At 35.6% G+C, this 18,209-nt stretch overlaps 1 protein-coding gene across 10 annotated transcripts in view; it reads right to left on the reverse strand.

Moving 5' to 3' along the window:
• The window catches only part of CEP162 (centrosomal protein 162), a 457,088-nt gene that overhangs the window by 20,098 nt on the left and 418,781 nt on the right, over positions 1–18,209 (reverse strand). For 9 of the 10 annotated variants that reach the window (XM_050788104.1, XM_050788106.1, XM_050788107.1 and 6 more), the window contains 4 exons: positions 16,998–17,210; positions 14,056–14,690; positions 10,762–10,903; positions 7,917–8,015 (listed from right to left, as the gene is read on the reverse strand). In XM_050788104.1, coding sequence (XP_050644061.1) covers positions 7,917–8,015; positions 10,762–10,903; positions 14,056–14,690; positions 16,998–17,210 — 1,089 coding nt within the window. The remainder of the gene's footprint in view (positions 1–7,916; positions 8,016–10,761; positions 10,904–14,055; positions 14,691–16,997; positions 17,211–18,209) is intronic. The other variant, XM_050788101.1, reaches the window with a different exon arrangement.

Here is an 18,209-nt window from a genome sequence, read left to right on the forward strand (position 1 = left end):
GGCAGAAATAAAGATGTTCTTTCAAACCAATGAGAACAAAGATACAACATACCAGAATCTCTGGGACATATTTAAAGCATCGCACATAGGGAAATTTAGAGCACTAAATGCCCACAAGAGAAAGCAGCAAAGATCTAAAATTGATGCCCTAACATCACAATTAAAAGAACTAGAGAAGCAAGAGCAAACATATTCAAAAGCTAGCAGAAGGCAAGAAATAACTAAGATCAGAGCATAACTGAAGGAGATAGAGACACAAAAAACCCTCCAAAAAAATCAATGAATCCAGGAGTTGGTTTTTTGAAAAGATCAACAAAATTGATAGACCGCTAGCAAGACTAATAAAGAAGAGAGAGAGAAGAATCAAACAGACACAATAAAAAATGATAAAGGGGATATCACCACCGACCCCACAGAAATACAAACTACCATCAGAGAATACTATAAACACCTCTATGCAAATAAACTAGAAAATCTAGAAGAAATGGATAATTTCCTGGACACTTACACTCTCCCAAGACTAAACCAGGAAGAAGCTGAATCCCTGAATAGACCAATAGCAGGCTCTGAAAATGAGGCAATAATTAATAGCCTACCAACCAAAAAAAGTCCAGGACCAGATGGATTCACAGCCGCATTCTACCAGAAGTACAAGGAAGAGCTGGTACCATTCCTTCTGAAACTATTCCAATCAACAGAAAAACAGGGAATCCTCCCTAACTCATTTTATGAGGCCAACATCATCCTGATACCAAAGCCTGGCAGAGACACAACAAAAAAAGAGAATTTTAGACCAATATCCCTGACGAACGCCGATGCAAAAATCCTCAATAAAATACTGGCAAACCGAATCCAGCAGCACATCAAAAAGCTTATCCAACATGATCAAGTGAGCTTCATCCCTGGGATGCAAGGCTGGTTCAACATACGCAAATCAATAAACGTAATCCAGCATATAAACAGAACCAAAGACAAAAACCATATGATTATCTCAATACATGCAGAAAAGGCCTTTGACAAAATTCAACAGCCCTTGATGCTAAAAAACTCTCAATAAATTCGGTATTGAATGAACATATCTCAAAGTAATAAGAGCTATTTATGACAAACCCACAGCCAATATCATACTGAATGGGCCAAAACTGGAAGCATTCCCTTTGAAAACTGGCACAAGACAGGGATGCCCTCTTTCACCACTCCTATTCAACATAGTGTTGGAAGTTCTGGCTAGGGCAATCAGACAAGAGAAAGAAATAAAGGGTATTCAGATAGGAAAAGAAGTCAAATTGTCTCTGTTTGCAGATGACATGATTGTATATTTAGAAAACTCCATCATCTCGGCCCGAAATCTCCTTAAGCTGATAAGCAACTTCAGCAAAGACTCAGGATAGAAAATCAATGTGCAAAAATCACTAACATTCTTATACACCAGTAACAGACAGAGAGCGAAATCAGGAATGAACTTCCATTCACAATTGCTTCAAAGAGAATAAAATACCTAGGAATCCAACTTACAAGGGATGTAAACCACCTCTTCAAGGAGAACTACAAACCACTGCTCAGTGAAATAAAAGAAGACACAAACAAATGGAAGAACATACCATGCTCATGGATAGGAAGAATCAATATCGTGAAAATGGCCATACTGCCCAAGGTAATTTATAGATTCAATGCCATCCCCATCAAGCTACCAATGACTTTCTTCACAGAATTGGAAAAAACTGCTTTAAAGTTCATATGGAACCAAAAAAGACCCTGCATTGCCAAGACAATCCTAAGTCAAAAGAACAAAGCTGGAGGCATCACACTACCTGACTTCAAACTATACTACAAGGCTACAGTAACCAAAACAGCACAGTACTGGTACCAAAACAGAGATATAGACCAATGGAACAGAACAGAGCCCTCAGAAATAATATCACACATCTATAGCCATCTGATCTTTGACAAACCTGAGAAAAACAAGAAATGGGGAAAGGATTCCCTATTTAATAAATGATGCTGGGAAAATTGACTAGCCATTGTAGAAAGCTGAAACTGGATCCTTTCCTTATTCCTTATACGAAAATTAATTCAAGATGGATTAGAGACTTAAATGTTAGACCTAATACTATAAAAACGCTAGAAGAAAACCTAGGTAACATCATTCAGGACATAGGCATGGGCAAGGACTTCATGTCTAAAACACCAAAAGCAACAGCAAGAAAAGCCAAAATTGACAAATGGGATCTAATTAAACTAAAGAGCTTCTGCACAGCAAAAGAAACTACCATCAGAGTGAACAGGCAACCTACAGAATGGGAGAAAATTTTTGCAATCTACTCATTTGACAAAGGGCTAATATCCAGAACTTACAAAGAACTCAAACAAATTTACAAGAAAAAAACAACCCTATCAAAAAGTGGATAAAGGATATGAACAGACATTTCTCAAAAGAAGATATTCATACAGCCAACACATGAAAAAATGCTCATCATCACTTGCCATCAGAGAAATGCAAATCAAAACCACAATGAGATACCATGTCACACCAGTTAGAATGGCCATCATTAAAAAGTCAGGAAACAACAGGTGTTGGAGAAGATGTAGAGAAACAGGAACACTTTTACACTGTTGGTGGGATTTTAAACTAGTTCAACCATTGTGGAAAACAGTATGGCGATTCCTCAAGGATCTAGAAATACCATTTGATCCAGCCATCCCATTACTGGGTATATACCCAAAGGATTATAAATCATGCTGCTATAAAGACACATGCACACGTATGTTTATTGCAGCACTATTCACAATAGCAAAGACTTGGAATCAACCCAAATGTCCATCAGTGACAGACTGGATTAAGAAAATGTGGCACATATACATGATGGAATACTATGCAGCCATAAAAAAGGATGAGTTTGTGTCCTTTGTAGGGACATGGATGCAGCTGGAAACCATCATTCTCAGCAAACTATCACAAGAACAGAAAATCAAATACCACATGTTCTCACTCATAGGTGGGAACTGAACAATGAGATCACTTGGACACAGGAAGGGGAGCATCACACACCGGGTCCTATAGTGGGGAGGGGGTAGCGGGGAGGGATAGCATTAGGAGATATACCTAATGTAAATGATGAGTTAATGGGTGCAGCACACCAACATGGCATATGTATATATATATGTAACAAACCTGCACGTTGTGCTCATGTACCCTAGAACTTAATGTATAATTAAAAAAAAAAAAAAAGAAAGAAAAAAGACAACCCTTTTACTAGGTGAATTCATCTATGTCCTAAGCACCTGCCATCGCGAGTGGAAGTGTGAAATATACTTTAGATTGCATCCTCTTGACTAAGTGCCCTTGCACTAGGTACACGAATAAGGCAGTTAAGTGATAACTGCAAAAGCAAATGGTCAGCAAGTGACAAGGAACTCATTATATGATACTCTGAGGGCTGTGTGGTTTGGGGAAGTGTGTATGCTAGAGAAATTTATTAAATTTCATTCTATATAAAAAAAATTAGTGAGTTTTATATTATTGTGCCTGTCTCATGGCTAAAACTGTAAAATGAAATCTATATGATCTCTGCATTATGTTTACGTACATCTATGTGTGTGTGTATATATATGTATACATATTTTTTTCTACCTCTGGATGGTACTGTCAACAGTAATTCATAAAAGAGCACTATTTAATTGGCTTAAAGAAAAAGAAGCACTTACATAAATTAAGAATTCCAAAAACTCTCAGAAATATAGAAACTAACCCAAATGCTTTTCAAGTTCATGTGTCTCAGGTAATTCTGGTATATGATTAGTTTAACATTATTGACTTAATAAAAATAGGCATGCCTTCAGAGTTGTCAACAGTAAGTATAATGCAGACATACAACCCTTATGCTACCTGGGTTTACTAGTCAAAAAAGTATCTCTGCTAGATATTTAAAATTAAAGACCTAGGAGTTCATTCCCAAATCAAACGTGCAAGTCGAAGTACAGTATCCATTATTCCATGTATATTAAGCACAGCAGGAAAAGAAAAACATGTATTTAACTTTGCTGCTTGCCTAACATGCATGTGTTGTAAAAATAGTTAACAGGAAAATAAGATGATGACTAGCTGTTTAATGGCTCATGAATTTTCATGAGCAATCCAAGCATAATTGTTAATAACAAGTACATTAAGTAAATATTAGTGGGATAAAATTTATAGTCTTCAATAATGATTGTTTTATGTTTGTAGAAAAAAATTAGTTACCCAAATCTTTTCGGTATAACTTACATCCTTGGGGTTTTGCTAAGTTAAATAATAAATATTCATTGAATATCTAGATTATTTCCAAATATACTGAAACACTAACTTATGTTTCATAGACTCATGTTGCTGAATGTAAGATTATCTACCTTGGCTTCTTAATTTTTACAGAGAAACAAATCACCTGTTCTTATTGTCACATTAAAAAAAAACTATAAAAATATGCTTCTAGAAATCATGAAATGATAATCTACAAAATGCTGGTATATGACAGGTCATAGCTGCTTTGTAGTTTTCATAAGAAATTAATGTTACTAAGGATTAAAAGTTCTAATATACATATATTTAACACTACTAAAGATTAGGGAAACAACTTTGTATGCAAAATACACAAGAAAAATAATACGTAGTTTTGGTAAGCAAAGTTATGAGGAATGAAGATGTGTTTTTGTTAAAGGAAAAAGAATAATTAAATCTGGACTAAAGTAGAATGACAGACTGTTTTAGAATGAAAAAGGAGAATGAAGAACAAAAAAATGAATGAATATAGAAAGCTTGAAGAGGGAGAGAGAAAGTTAGAATGCATGAATATCTTATGTGTCTGAGCAGAAGATAAACAGAATGTATTTATTATAAGGGTTTTAAAAATAAGCCTTAATGTCAGAAGTACAGTGGACAAAACTAGAAACTGGTTTTCTCTTTTAAAACAACAAAGCTTTCTTGGAGCACTGGTCTGCTCTTGATAAGAGATTATAAAAGATTTTCTTTACCTTTAAGTTAATTTACGTAGAAAGCAAAGATTTTGTGTTTCAGTAAAATAACTTCCTGTGTTTCCTATGGTCTCTATCAGTTCTTTGATTACTTAGGGAAACTGAGTCTTCTCACTATGCGATTTTCTGTATTTGCCTTTAGAATCTACTTTGGATAACTAAGTATTGTTTCATAATGACCTGTGATCCTATTTAACCAAATGTTTTAAACTTCTTGACATTTTTGACAACTTCCCCAAATCAAATTATATATTAAATTCTTTTGACCTCAAACTAGCTTTGGGATGTTCCAGAGGGCCCTGGAAAATCTCAAAAGAATCTGTTCTTTCTCCCAGATAAATTCAAAGGAATTAGGCTTATTTGACATGATAAATTGTATGGGAATCACTGACAAAGACAATGTTTAATCTTCTTTGAGTTATTTTTGTATGGATATATTATTAACAAATGTTCCAGAAGTTGTATACAATTCCTAAAAATCTGGTATGCCTTGGTATGATGTTATCAGTAATAATTCTAGTTAATATCTTAAAATGTTGTATTGTCACAAAAATAACTAAATTTCCATATCAAGTGCATTATAATGAACTCTCATCAGATGTTTAACCATGGCAAGTTTAAAGTCTTGTCATCCACAGAGAGTTAATTGTTTTACTCTGTTACTTTCCTAAGAGCTTTTGTAAGCAACTATAAATACGAAGTGTTTTATCTTCAGAAAGATTCATGGAAAGGACTCTGACGAGTACAGGTTTCTGATAACTTCAAGATTATACCATTTGGCCGGGTACTAATTTTTCAGAATTCTAATAAAAAGAATGATTGGTTCATAGAAGTGCTAACCCAACATCAAGCAGAACAAGAATTAATTACATGGGACTAAATAAACTGATGAAGAATTCTTTTTAGGGACTTTGTTTAAAACACTGCTGATTCTTTAATATTCTGCAAGAGAAGTTTTTCTCTTAAGCTATCCATAGCTTACAGCAATTTGGTAAATTATACTTTTGTAAACAGAATTGAAATATTTATCTCTTTTCCCTCTCTCTCTCCAGAAACCATTAGTTGAGTATTCTTATTTTCATAGCTATGTAAGTATTTGCATAAGTTCAGTAAGAATCTGTTCTCTTTAACACAACTAGAAACATCAGTTACATTACCAAGGCTTTGACTGGAATATCATATTTCAGAATGTGCATCGAATCAGATATAATCAGACAGTTTCAAAAAATACATTGACTTTCTGACGCCAATAAAGTCCCTTGGAAAAAACTGGCTTGGTACCTTATATACACGGTTTCCTTACAGATGAGTAAGAAATGTCACTTCCTGGCAAGCCCAGGAGCCTTAGAATATTTGGGGGATCTCTAGAAAATAAAAGAATTTACCTGGATCTATCGGTATCGGAGGCAAAAATCTGAGACAAGCCTTTGGCATGCATTCCTAGCCTGGAGAGGCTAATAAAGGGCCAATCTGAGAATCCTTATGACAAGTTCCAGCAAAACGGACTTATAAAAGAGCCTATATGATTAATCACTATTCTTGCTGCACTTTTTATGCAAATAACCAAGCCAAGTTTAATGAGACTAGACTTATTTTTGCCAACAAATTGGTCTTATTGTGATTATCTCTGATAGAAATCAGGGTGACTGCAGAGAGAAAAATACTGTGCTTCATTAGAAAACTGTAACACACCCTTGTAGATATCAGATTCTAGCCTTGTTCTTTATCTCTGGGGTTTTATTATTTACATGTAATCTAGTCTAGATTTCTGTCAATAATTATCCAAACTAGTATTTCGAATTTTTCTCCTACCCTCCTGGCTTGGAATCACTAAAATATTTAACTGCCCTTTTCCTAAAATCCTAATAAGCTGAAGCTGAATAACTTGATATAAACTGCAGAGAATCACCACAACAGCTCATATATGGACAATTTTCATGCCAATTGCTGCATGGGCCACACACTTTATAACTAGATACTCAAACTGTAAAAAATGCTTTGAGATCAACATCTAGAACTCTTGACTAGCTGCTCTTAGGATTCAGAAATTAGTATATAGACTACTCCTACCATTAACTTTTGTTTTTCTTTTGTTTCCACAGAAATGCCTCTTATTAAATCACCATATAGAGGCCTAACTTTGATGATAGCACACCTGCAATATCTCCTGAAATGAGACACAATTGCTTAATTGAATTGACCTGTTCTCAGCACTAAGACAATTATTTGATATGGGACAATGTACTTAAATTTGTTCAGTTGCACTTGTTCCAATCGATGTTTTTCTCTTCCTCTGCCAATCTCTGATCTCACAATCTCTAATCCAAATCTCTTCAAAGCTACCAACTCGGAGAGTCCTAAGCCACCATTTTGAATTACTTTGTGTTGCAGTTTCTCCCGCATCGTGTGCTGCACGTGTTAATAAACTTGTTTTTCTCTTATTAATCTGTCTTTTGTTATGGGGTCTGTCTCAACTAAAAACTCATGAGGGTTGAGGAAAAAATTATTTTTCCTCCTTGACAGTACTTAATACAGAAACGGCCTTCACTATTCAATTGTCTCCTGAAGAAAACAAACAGAACACCCAAACATCTCCCATCCCATTTTCCCCACTATCCACAAAATCTCAACAGCAAATAAAACGTAGACAACTTAGTGACTTAATATCTGAACTTCATCTGGGGAAAGCAGATTTTACATAAGCATGCTACTAATATTTTCTTGACACATGATACTTTCAGGTTATGTCTATTTGTACATTTAGGTAAAAAATTTATAAATATGAGTATGATTGAAATGCCTAAGAAACTTATTTTAGCCCAATATTTTGGCTATTTCTTGCCTCTTTCTGTAGAATTTCTTCGTGAACTTGAAACTTATTTTAGCCCAATATTTTGGCTATTTCTTACCTCTTTCTGTAGAATTTCTTCTCGAACTTGAGAAACTACAAGAGACTCTTGTTTACTCTGCAGCTCATTAACTTGACTTTGGAAATGTCTTATAAGTACCTAGGAAATTGTTAGAAGTGCTGAGTTAATAAAGCTCCTCCTTGAACACTATCTGAAAAATATAAGAAAGCCAACTCACAAAAGGAAACTTATATACTGTTGGTGGGAATGTAAGTTAGTACAACTACTATGGAAAAAAATTATAGAGAGTTCTCAAAAAACTAAAACCAAAATTACTGTATTATCCAGCAATCCCACTACTGGGTATCTATCCAAAGGAAAAGAAATTTGTATATCAAAGGGACACCTGGCACTTGCATGTTTATTGCAGCACTAGTCACAATAGTAAAGATATGGAATCAACCTAAGTTCCCATCAACAGACGAAAAGAAATGTGGCATATATACCCAATGGAATACAATTCAGCCTTAAATAAGAAGGAAATAATGTCATATGTAGCAAAATGGATGGAATTGAAGGTCATTATGTTAAGTAAGCTAGGCACAGAAAAATACTGCATGTTCTCACTCACATATGACAGCTAAAAAACTTGATCTATGAACACAGAGAATAGAACAACAGATACCAGAGATGGGAGTGGGGGGTTGGGAAGGATGAAGAGAGGTTGGTTATGGGTACAAACATACAGTTAGATAGATGAAATAAGTTCTAATGTTTAATAGCAGACCAGAGTGACTATACTTAGCAACAATATTATGTGTATTTCAAGGTAACTAGAAGAGAGGGTTTGAAGTGATACCAAGACATAAAAATGAATGCTCAAGGTGACAGAAATCCCAGTTACCCTGACTTGATTATTACACATTCTTTGCATGTAGCAAACATTCACATGTATCCCATAAATATCTAAATCATTATATATCAATAAAAGGGGGGAAAATAAACATGAACATTTTTCATGACTAGAAAAAGTCCTTTTAAAATAAAGCTCTAGAAAGTCTACACATTTGGAAAAAGGTAGACAACACTATCTTTATACTCTGTAGTTAAGTGTGATAGTTTTTATTTAAGAACTATTGATTAAATATAACACAAGCCTCATAATATCTGTGAAATAATGTCAGTCTCATATTTTTAGGTAAACTGAAATACATGTACAGATACTTTCATTAAGAAACTAAGAGAAATTGTGAAAAATTTATCTTATCTCTAATGCTGTACTTTTAATGATCAGACTATGCTGACTTCTCTTTAACTCAATTTTACAATATTACTTTTATAACTCTGGGAAAATAACATTTATGGCACTACGGCATCATTATACTACCTTTCCCACCTCTCCCAGACTATTCCTTACTACAAAATCACTTGATAGAATGCTTACAGTTGCCTTCTGACACCCTATTCCTATGGAGGATAAGGCCAGAGAGGTTCTCTGTAAGGCTGTATGGATTGTTACTTTCGAAAGGCACTTTAAGTATTTTTCATTAATGTAGTCAAACAGTCCTTTTTTTTCTCAGTGATCTGAAGTTCAGTTACAGACTTCATTACATTTTGCCCCTAAATACTTCAAATGTCACTTTGGGAGGCCAAAGTGGGCAGATCACTTGAGGTCAGAAGTTTGAGACCACCCTGGCCAACATGGTGAAACCCCATCTCTACCAAAAATATAAAAATTAGCCAGGCATGGTGGTGCACACCTGTAATCCCAGCTACTTGGAAGGCTAAGGCAGGAGAATCGCTTGAACCTAGGAGGCAGAGGTTGCAGTGAGCTAAGACAGCCTGGGTGACACAAAGAGACTGTCTCAAACAAAACCTTCAAATGCTTCAACATACATCTCTTTAGAATAAGGGCATTTCTCACAAAACCATAACATTTTATACCTATGAAAATTTATAGTAATTTCTTAGTATCAATAGCCAGTCCATATTCAAACTTCCCCAATTGAGGAATTTATTTTTAATTAAGATGGTATTAAATAATTATACTTGGTGAGATAATTCTTTCTTGATGTTTTTCTCCCTGAGCTTCCTTCTTAAAATTGAAACCTACAGACAAGATGAACACAATAAACATTCATATATTTTTCAACTTGATAACCCAAAAGGTGGCTGATTTGCCACCTTTTCATTTTCTTGGATATACCATTTGAAAGTAGATTGTAGATAAAAGTCCTATTTTAACGCTATTTTTATAAGAGACAAACAGTACAGAAGATAGGCTCATAGATATTCTAAGTAGATATACCTATTATTCAAAAAGAAACACACATTTATTTGAGGAAATGCTGATGAGTTGGCAGCATTCCCTTTAATAATTCTTAGAAGACTATGCTCCATCAGAGCGAGAACTGTGTATCTCTCTGTTCATTATTTTATTCCAGTGCCTGATTGTCTATTGATCTGAATCATTTGTTCAATAAATAAAAGATCATGGGGCAGGAAGAATGTCTAAGGATAACTGTCAGCTGGGACTTAGAGACTCAGTTCAACATCCAAGTTCAAGTACTACGGTCCTAATCATGTTAGACATATACCTCACTACCTGTGACAACAAATTTAGAGAAAGACTTATTTGAGAAGTATAGGGACAAAACTATAAAAAACATTTATATGGTATAGTTTTAAAGTAAAAAATTAAATACATAGTATTATCTTCTTTAAAAAAATTAAATATATAATATTTTCTTCTTTAAAAAAGAAATCAGGCCAATAATAGTTTCCCATTTCTATCACCAAGATGAAAAAGTTAAAACATTTCCAAATAAAACAATGTTAACTTTAATCTCATTAAAGTCAAAACAAATTTATTCAAGTCAAAAGATACAACAGATTTGTCATCTACCTCTTGAGTTGCTATTTTACGATTTAGTTCAGTTACTTTGGAAGAAGAATTTTCTACTGCATTTTGGCAAAGGAGTTTCTCTATTTCTCTCTGATGAGATGCTTTGAGGGATGCAATGTATGCTGCAGTATCTTCCTTGACCCTACAGAGCAAATGAAAGAAAACCACACATAAAAGCAGCTCTTCAACCTCTAATTCAGACTTAGCACAAAAACAGTGTAAGAAACCTGGAAATTAAGAAAAGGGAAAATGGGCACCAATATTAACTGTACCGTGTTAGGTGCTTTATACATTACTGCCTACGAGTTCTTAGGACCAATCCATGAGCTATTATTAACTGAATTTTATAAGGGCAAACGTGAAGAAATAGTGATATATCTCCACTTTATCCCCAACCTGAGGCTATACCTTCTGAGGGAATCTAGGGTTCCAAAATAACTGTCTGAATTTAAAGTAAAGCACTTGACATTTGATCTTTTAAGATAAACTCAGATTTCTTGCCCAGATGCTTCACTGGAAAATCACAGCTGTTCCCTTTAGAATCTTCAATGCCTTGTAGGCAGCATTAACCAATTTTCAATCCATGCATGAGACTCCAGGGCTAGTTGCATGTTGTGAGAATGAGACAATCTTTATGGTAATTCTCAGGACATATTATGCTTGAAATATGCAATTAAGTAATTTGGACTGTAAGTGTGAGAGACTATTCATTTGTCTCTGTGATAAAATTTATTCAGAGGCAGTTCAGTAAATGGTTAAAATTATAAATAAAGATTTGATACACTTTCTACAGATAAACATTTTCTCTCTTACTGGAAAGACTTTGAAAATAACAGGATTTAACTTAAAGCATGTATTTTAGTAAACTGCTATATTAATATGGTGCTTCCCAACTACAGACAAATTTAACCATTGCTTATTTCACCATATGAATATATCTCCATGGAAACAGTGTGATTAGGGTCCTAGGAAAAGAATAAAAACCTAAATTAAAGCACATATAACTGAATGATAGTAAAAAGTCGAAATATGGGGCTAGAAAAGTTTATTCTTCACTTCTCAGGTCCAGACTTATCTAAGAAACAGATTGACAATATTAACAAATTTTATATGATGTACAGGAAAATTCATAGGAAAACCTGAATTTAAAATTCTTTCCTGGAAAGAATGTGGTTATTAAACAGTTTCATGCTACTATCATAATATTCAGGACTTAAGAAACAAGGTTTCCATTTGGTAGCAATATGACTGCCATATGGTAACAACATGACTCACTCACTGCCATAGCTGCCAGTCAATAAGCATTTGTTGGGTGTTTCCCATGCTCCTTCTGCTCCTACAGCACACTGCTGTGGGGATGCAAAGAAGCATAATCTTACAGCAGTTCTCAAGGAACTACAAGGCTGGGTATGATTAATCCTTTCTTGGTACATATTAGTAAGTTTTGTAGGAGTTAGGGGTAGGAGAAGGCAATTTCCTGGGAAGTTCCATGAAATGTTATGTGAAGGTAGTACTTATAACAAGAATGAGCAAAAGGCATGAGGAAATGTGACAGATTAGGTAAGTACAGTAGTATTAGAATAGTGATGAGACTTGAGATGCCAGGCAGAGAAATTTAGTCTTGATATTAAAGGAAGTTGGGAGTCACTGGAGAGCAGAATGACCCAGGTGTATGAGTATTTAAAGAATATGAATGGGCCGGGCGCGGTGGCTCAAGCCTGTAATCCCAGCACTTTGGGAGGCCGAGACGGGCGGATCACGAGGTCGGGAGATCGAGACCATCCTGGTTAACACGGTGAAACCCCGTCTCTACTAAAAAAATACAAAAAACTAGCCGGGCGAGGTGGCGGGCGCCTGTAGTCCCAGCTACTCGGGAGGCTGAGGCAGGAGAATGGCGTGAACCCGGGAGGCGGAGCTTGCAGTGAGCTGAGATCCGGCCACTGCACTCCAGCCTGGGTGACAGAGCGAGACTCCGTCTCAAAAAAAAAAAAAAAAAAAAAAAAAGAATATGAATGATTTTTAAGCAAGATGACTGGGGAAGGTTAAAAAAAGAAGGAAGATTGGAGTGGGAAAATTGTATAATGGCAGCACTGGTTTATTAAAGTAAGGAAGAATGGAAAACGGGAAACATTTATACCCAAGAAATAACAGAGATAAAGCTGGCCTGGTAATTAAAATAAATATAGACAGGGAAGGGGAGCTTGGGAAGAGGAACTAATTTACAGCTAAAAAAAGGAAACTTGAGGTATTGGTGATTCCAAGAGAAGCAATCCAATAAATAGTTCCAGGTTTCACATCTGAACTCAGCAAAGAGAACAAACTTTAAAAGTAAATCTACAAGTCATGGTTCATAGAAACCATAAGAATGGGTAAGTTTAGCAATGGAGAAAGAACAGAGAATGAACAGAAAACCAAGAGCTCAATGCTGGTAGAAAGCCAGATTTTTGGGGATGGAGAAGGAAGAAGGGTCAGAATTTAGAAAAAGAAACAGAAAAGGAGTTTTGGTCAGAACTGCCAAGTCACAGAGGTTAAGGGAGGAAGGCATTTCAGGAGAAGTAGTGTGGTCAACACTGTTGAAGAAAATGAGGATGGAGAAAATGCCACTGGCCTGGGAAAGGTCATTATTGAGACCAGGTTTAAAAGGGGTGATGATGAAAGCCATATTTAAGAGGAAGTGAGATAGAAATAAAAGACTACTTGTGAAAAACGGGTACTGAAAGACGGGATTGGAATTTGATCAGGTGAAAAAAAGATCTGAGGATGTCAAAAGACTCAGAGGAAAGAGACAGTGGATAGCAAATGGAGATTGTGAGAAGGAAATGGATGAGTATAAAGTTCCTTAAGGCATGAATGGATGTGATCACAAGGTCAATTTGAAAAGTGATTTTTGAAAAGAGGACCTTTTCCTTTTAGACTGCCAACTAGCTTTAACAATAACTGTTTTCTGAAAGCAATCTGCCTATAGCAATAATGAACTATGACATTCCTTTGCTAGAAGAGCCCAGTGAGTCAGCTTATTAATATCATATGGGTACACGCCAAAAGGCAAGACTGGCGAGCCCAAGGACACAATTTGGGTTGACACAGAGGTTCAGGTACATCAGAATTTGGGCCACCAGCAGGTAGAAGACCCTATCCTGAAACAGATATATGCTCAGCAATGTAATATAATTTATTAATATTCACTTATGAATTCAGTTCTGGGTCAAACTAATTATCTGGAGGAAATATATCTTATAATTTTTCAATTTTTATCTTTTTATTTTTACAAATATTTATAATTTAACATTTTACCTTCTCATGGAGTTTTCAAATTGATTGATTGCTGCTTCAGATTTCACCTTCAGCTCATTCTTCTCTGAAATTAATCCCTCTAGCTCATTTTTTAATCTGTAGTTTTCTTGTAAAACTTCTGAAACATGGGAATCAGTGAAAGTATGTGGTTGGTAAAGCTTGCTGTCCAGGGTTCCAGAGAAGGAGTTAGCATTCCCTTTACTTGAGTGCAAAACATCTTTCTTTGCCCTTTTGGCAGACATTTCCTCTCTGCCCTTAGAGTTCTGATTTGATAGCATCATTCTTCTTTCTTTCTGAAGCCTCTCCACAGTTTTTGAAAGGTCTTGTATTTCTCTCTTTTTTGCAGCCAGTTCTTCATTGAGTCTTACTAATTTAGCTTTCGCATGAGCCTGTTCCACCTGGAATTCTATAGACTGAAAATCTTTATCATCTTTATCATTTTTCTTGACGTCTAATTCAGCATTCTGATGTTTAAGAATGTCTATTTCGGCTTCAAGGTTTCTTACAGTGATCTGATGGGCTTCCTTAATGTCATCAAGTTCCTTCTCCAGTGCTTTAATTCTCGGAGAGTCATGTTGATTCAATTTGCAGGCAAGTAGCTGGTCCTGCTGCTCTAGTCTTTGTTCATACTGAATCTGAAGGAAAGAATCCATGTAATCCCAAACACTTGTTAAACGTTTCATTAGTTGCTGAAGCCCTGCACACTACTGGGTTCTACCTACTCCTTTATTCAGGTACTCATTATACAGTCTGATGTCTACAATTCTGTTTCTTGAGTGAGTCAAAGGTATTGAAGTCCTATTCTTTCAGGGCATAACATTATGTATTCTTGACATATGTTATGTAATTTAATAATTGATAAGTTGCTTCATAAATATTAACTTACCTATTTTCTTACACACTGCAAAATTTATTTTAAACCTTACAACAAAACCTATTATTATGCAGTCTTTTCCATAAAAACTGTCAGCACACTCTTTGAGGATAAACAGTAAAACAACTGGGGGCACTGAAGTCTTTGGGAAACAGCACATTTTCAACTTTCTAACATCAATTTATTAATTTCATAGAGAGTAAAATGGCCTGGAATTTGTATACTGGAGCTTTAATATTTTGTTTAGTGTTCAGCAAATGAAATAAATAATTTCTCCTACGGAGAGAGGCACCAGCAGTGTTTGCTCATTCATTCAATGGGTATTTACCGAGCTATGACCTTATGCCAGGCAATATGCAGGTTCTAGCAACAAAAAGACTCAGTTCTTATTTTCAAATAGCTCACAGCTTGGTGAGGAGAGCAACATGGCAGCAGCTACAATGTCCCATAAGTGCAATAATGGGCCTGTGAACATAGTGCAGTCAGTGCAGAGGAGGCGAGGCTGCCCTAAGTGTCTGGAGGCTTGACAGAAGGTGGGAAGACTACACAGAGACAGCACATTTATGTTCGGTCTTGAGAGATGAGTGTTAATTTGGGGTTAGGTGGAGTCAGGGATGTTTGGGAAGTAGGAAGAGCATATGCAAAGCTGGTCGAATGCTTGGTATATACAGGGAATCAGAAATGAAAAGGGGAAGAGGCAAATAGTAAGCAAAGGCAGGAGTGGGATGGGGCAGGCGGCTGCAAAAAGAAACAGAGTGTTTCGATTTAGATAAATAAAAGTGGAGTAGGGGGTTGGAGTTTATACCTGAGAGTCTTATTTGGTTGGTGGAACACTAATAATAATTACAATCATTAATTGTTTGCTAGACTCCATGCTGGTAATTGATACCAGCATGTTATCAGGGATCTGTATCTCTATATCTCTGTATCTATCTGTCTATCTCTATCTATCTATCTATCTATCTATCTATCTATCTATCTATCTATCTATCTATCTATCCATCTATCCATCCATCCATCCATCCATCCATCCATCCATCCATCCATCCATCCATCCATCCATCCATCCATCCATCCATCCATCCATCCATCCATCCATCCATCCATCCATCCATCCATCCATCCATCCATCCATCCATCCATCCATCCGTCTATCTATCTATGTGTAAAAGTGGGTGGAATGGAAGAAACCCAACCTCCTTGATGTGACCTTAATTACCAGGCCACTGTATTATTTCCCGGTTATCAACCTTCTACTTTTTCTGGAATCTAATGTTCTTTCATTTGTCGCTTTTCTCAAGATATAAATCTGTGGAGAATTGAGATGAACTTCCTAGAACATCTCAGCTCCCTCATCTGCAAAATAGTGTTAACAATATCTACTCCTCACAGGTGTTTGGAAGGATTATGCAAGATGAACAGAGATATTTATGAAAGTATCTAGCATGAATTCCTGACAGAAACCATGTGCTCAACAAATTTTTAAAAATAATCTATAACTGTTATTGGTCTACAAAATTTTTTTTAAAGTAAATTAAATATGTCCTGTTTCATACTTGGTCTGTTCTAGCAGTTGTATTTTCTGATTCATTCCTGTTTCACAAAATAATGGAAAACTCAGAAAGTAAGACATTTCTGGAAGATGCTCCCCTACCCGCTGTTCCTAAAGTGCATACTTCTGTCTTATTCCCTTACCCTTCTCTAGATAAATTTCAGTGAAAATATTTTCAAACATGGTAATTTCTTTTTTCCTTTTGTACTGAATACATATCAAGTGTGTTTTATTCTGCTTTTTCATGACTTAATTTCCACTAATTCTAATATTGAGAGAGGTGATGTAAAGATTATCTTGTGTTTGATTATTCTGTCAGAAATAAAAAGAAAAGTTACTGAAAGAGGACACCAAAATAGGATGGACTTGGTTTCTTTTGCACCTATTGATACCAGTGGTAAAGGTTTCATGGGAAAGAATGTTTATAGCTATTTGTTAAAGTGAGATCCTAAGAAATGCCAGCCCCCATTGTCCATCTCTGACCTTTATTTATCTCTGAGGCTACTTAGCACTTACCTTCATTTTCTGAAACTGTTGTTCCATGGTACGAAGGCTTTTCTTTGCTTCTTCATCTTTGCCCTCCAGATCAGCTTCTAGTTTTTTTATCCTTTTCTCCATAAATTCTACTGTATTTTTATCCACTGTATCACCAGCTGCTGATGCAGCCAATATTAAAGCAGGTAAAGAATTGGGATATCTTCTCTTCAGAATCCCTTCCATTTCCTTAACCTATTAAGACATATTTTCCACCAAAAAACTCTTAGATTTAATAAATGAATTCAGTAAAGTTTCAGGACACAATCTACAGAAATCAGTAGCATTTCTATATAACAATAACAATCTCGCTGAGGACCAAGTCAAGAACTACCTAGGAATACATTTAAGCAAGAAGGTGAAGGATGTGTACCAGGAGAACTACAAAACACTGATAAAGAAAACCGTGACACAAACAAATGGAAAAACATCCCACGTGCATAGACTGGAAGGATCAGTATAGTTAAAAAGACCATACTGTCCAAAGCTATCTACAAATTCAATTCAATTCCTATCAAATTACCAAAGTCACTTTTTACAGAATTAGAAAAACCAACCCTATAATTCATATGGAACCAAAAAAGACGCCGAATAGCCAAAGCAGTCCTAAGCAAAAAGAACAAAGTTGGAGGTATCACATTACCTGACTTCAAATTGTACTACAAGGCTATAGCAGCCAAAACAGCATGGTACTGATAAAAATAGACACATAGATCAATGTAACAGAATAGAGAACCCAGAAATTAAGCCACATGCCTACAATCAACTGATCTTGGACAAAGTCAACAAAAATATACACTAGGGAAAGGACACCCTATTCAATAAACAGTGCTGGGAAAAATGGACTGTCATGTGCAAAAGAATGAAACTGAACTCACACTTCTCACCTTATATAAAAATAAACTCAAGATGCATTAAAGATCTAAGACCTGAAACTATAAAAATCCTAGAAAAATTTCTAAGAAAAACTCTTCTGAACACTGGCCCAGGAAAGGATTTATGTCCAACTCCCCAAAAGCAAATGCAACAAAACCAAAAATAAACAAATGGGACTTAAATAACCCCATTAAAAAGTGGGCAAAGGACATGAACACACATTTTTCAAAAGACATACAAGTGGCCAAAAAATATGAAAAAATGCTCAACATCACTAATCACCGAATAAATGCAAATTAAAACCACACTGAGGTACCA

This window comes from Macaca thibetana, chromosome 4 (assembly GCF_024542745.1).
Source record: "Macaca thibetana thibetana isolate TM-01 chromosome 4, ASM2454274v1, whole genome shotgun sequence".
In the NCBI taxonomy this organism is placed as follows: domain Eukaryota; kingdom Metazoa; phylum Chordata; class Mammalia; order Primates; family Cercopithecidae; genus Macaca; species Macaca thibetana.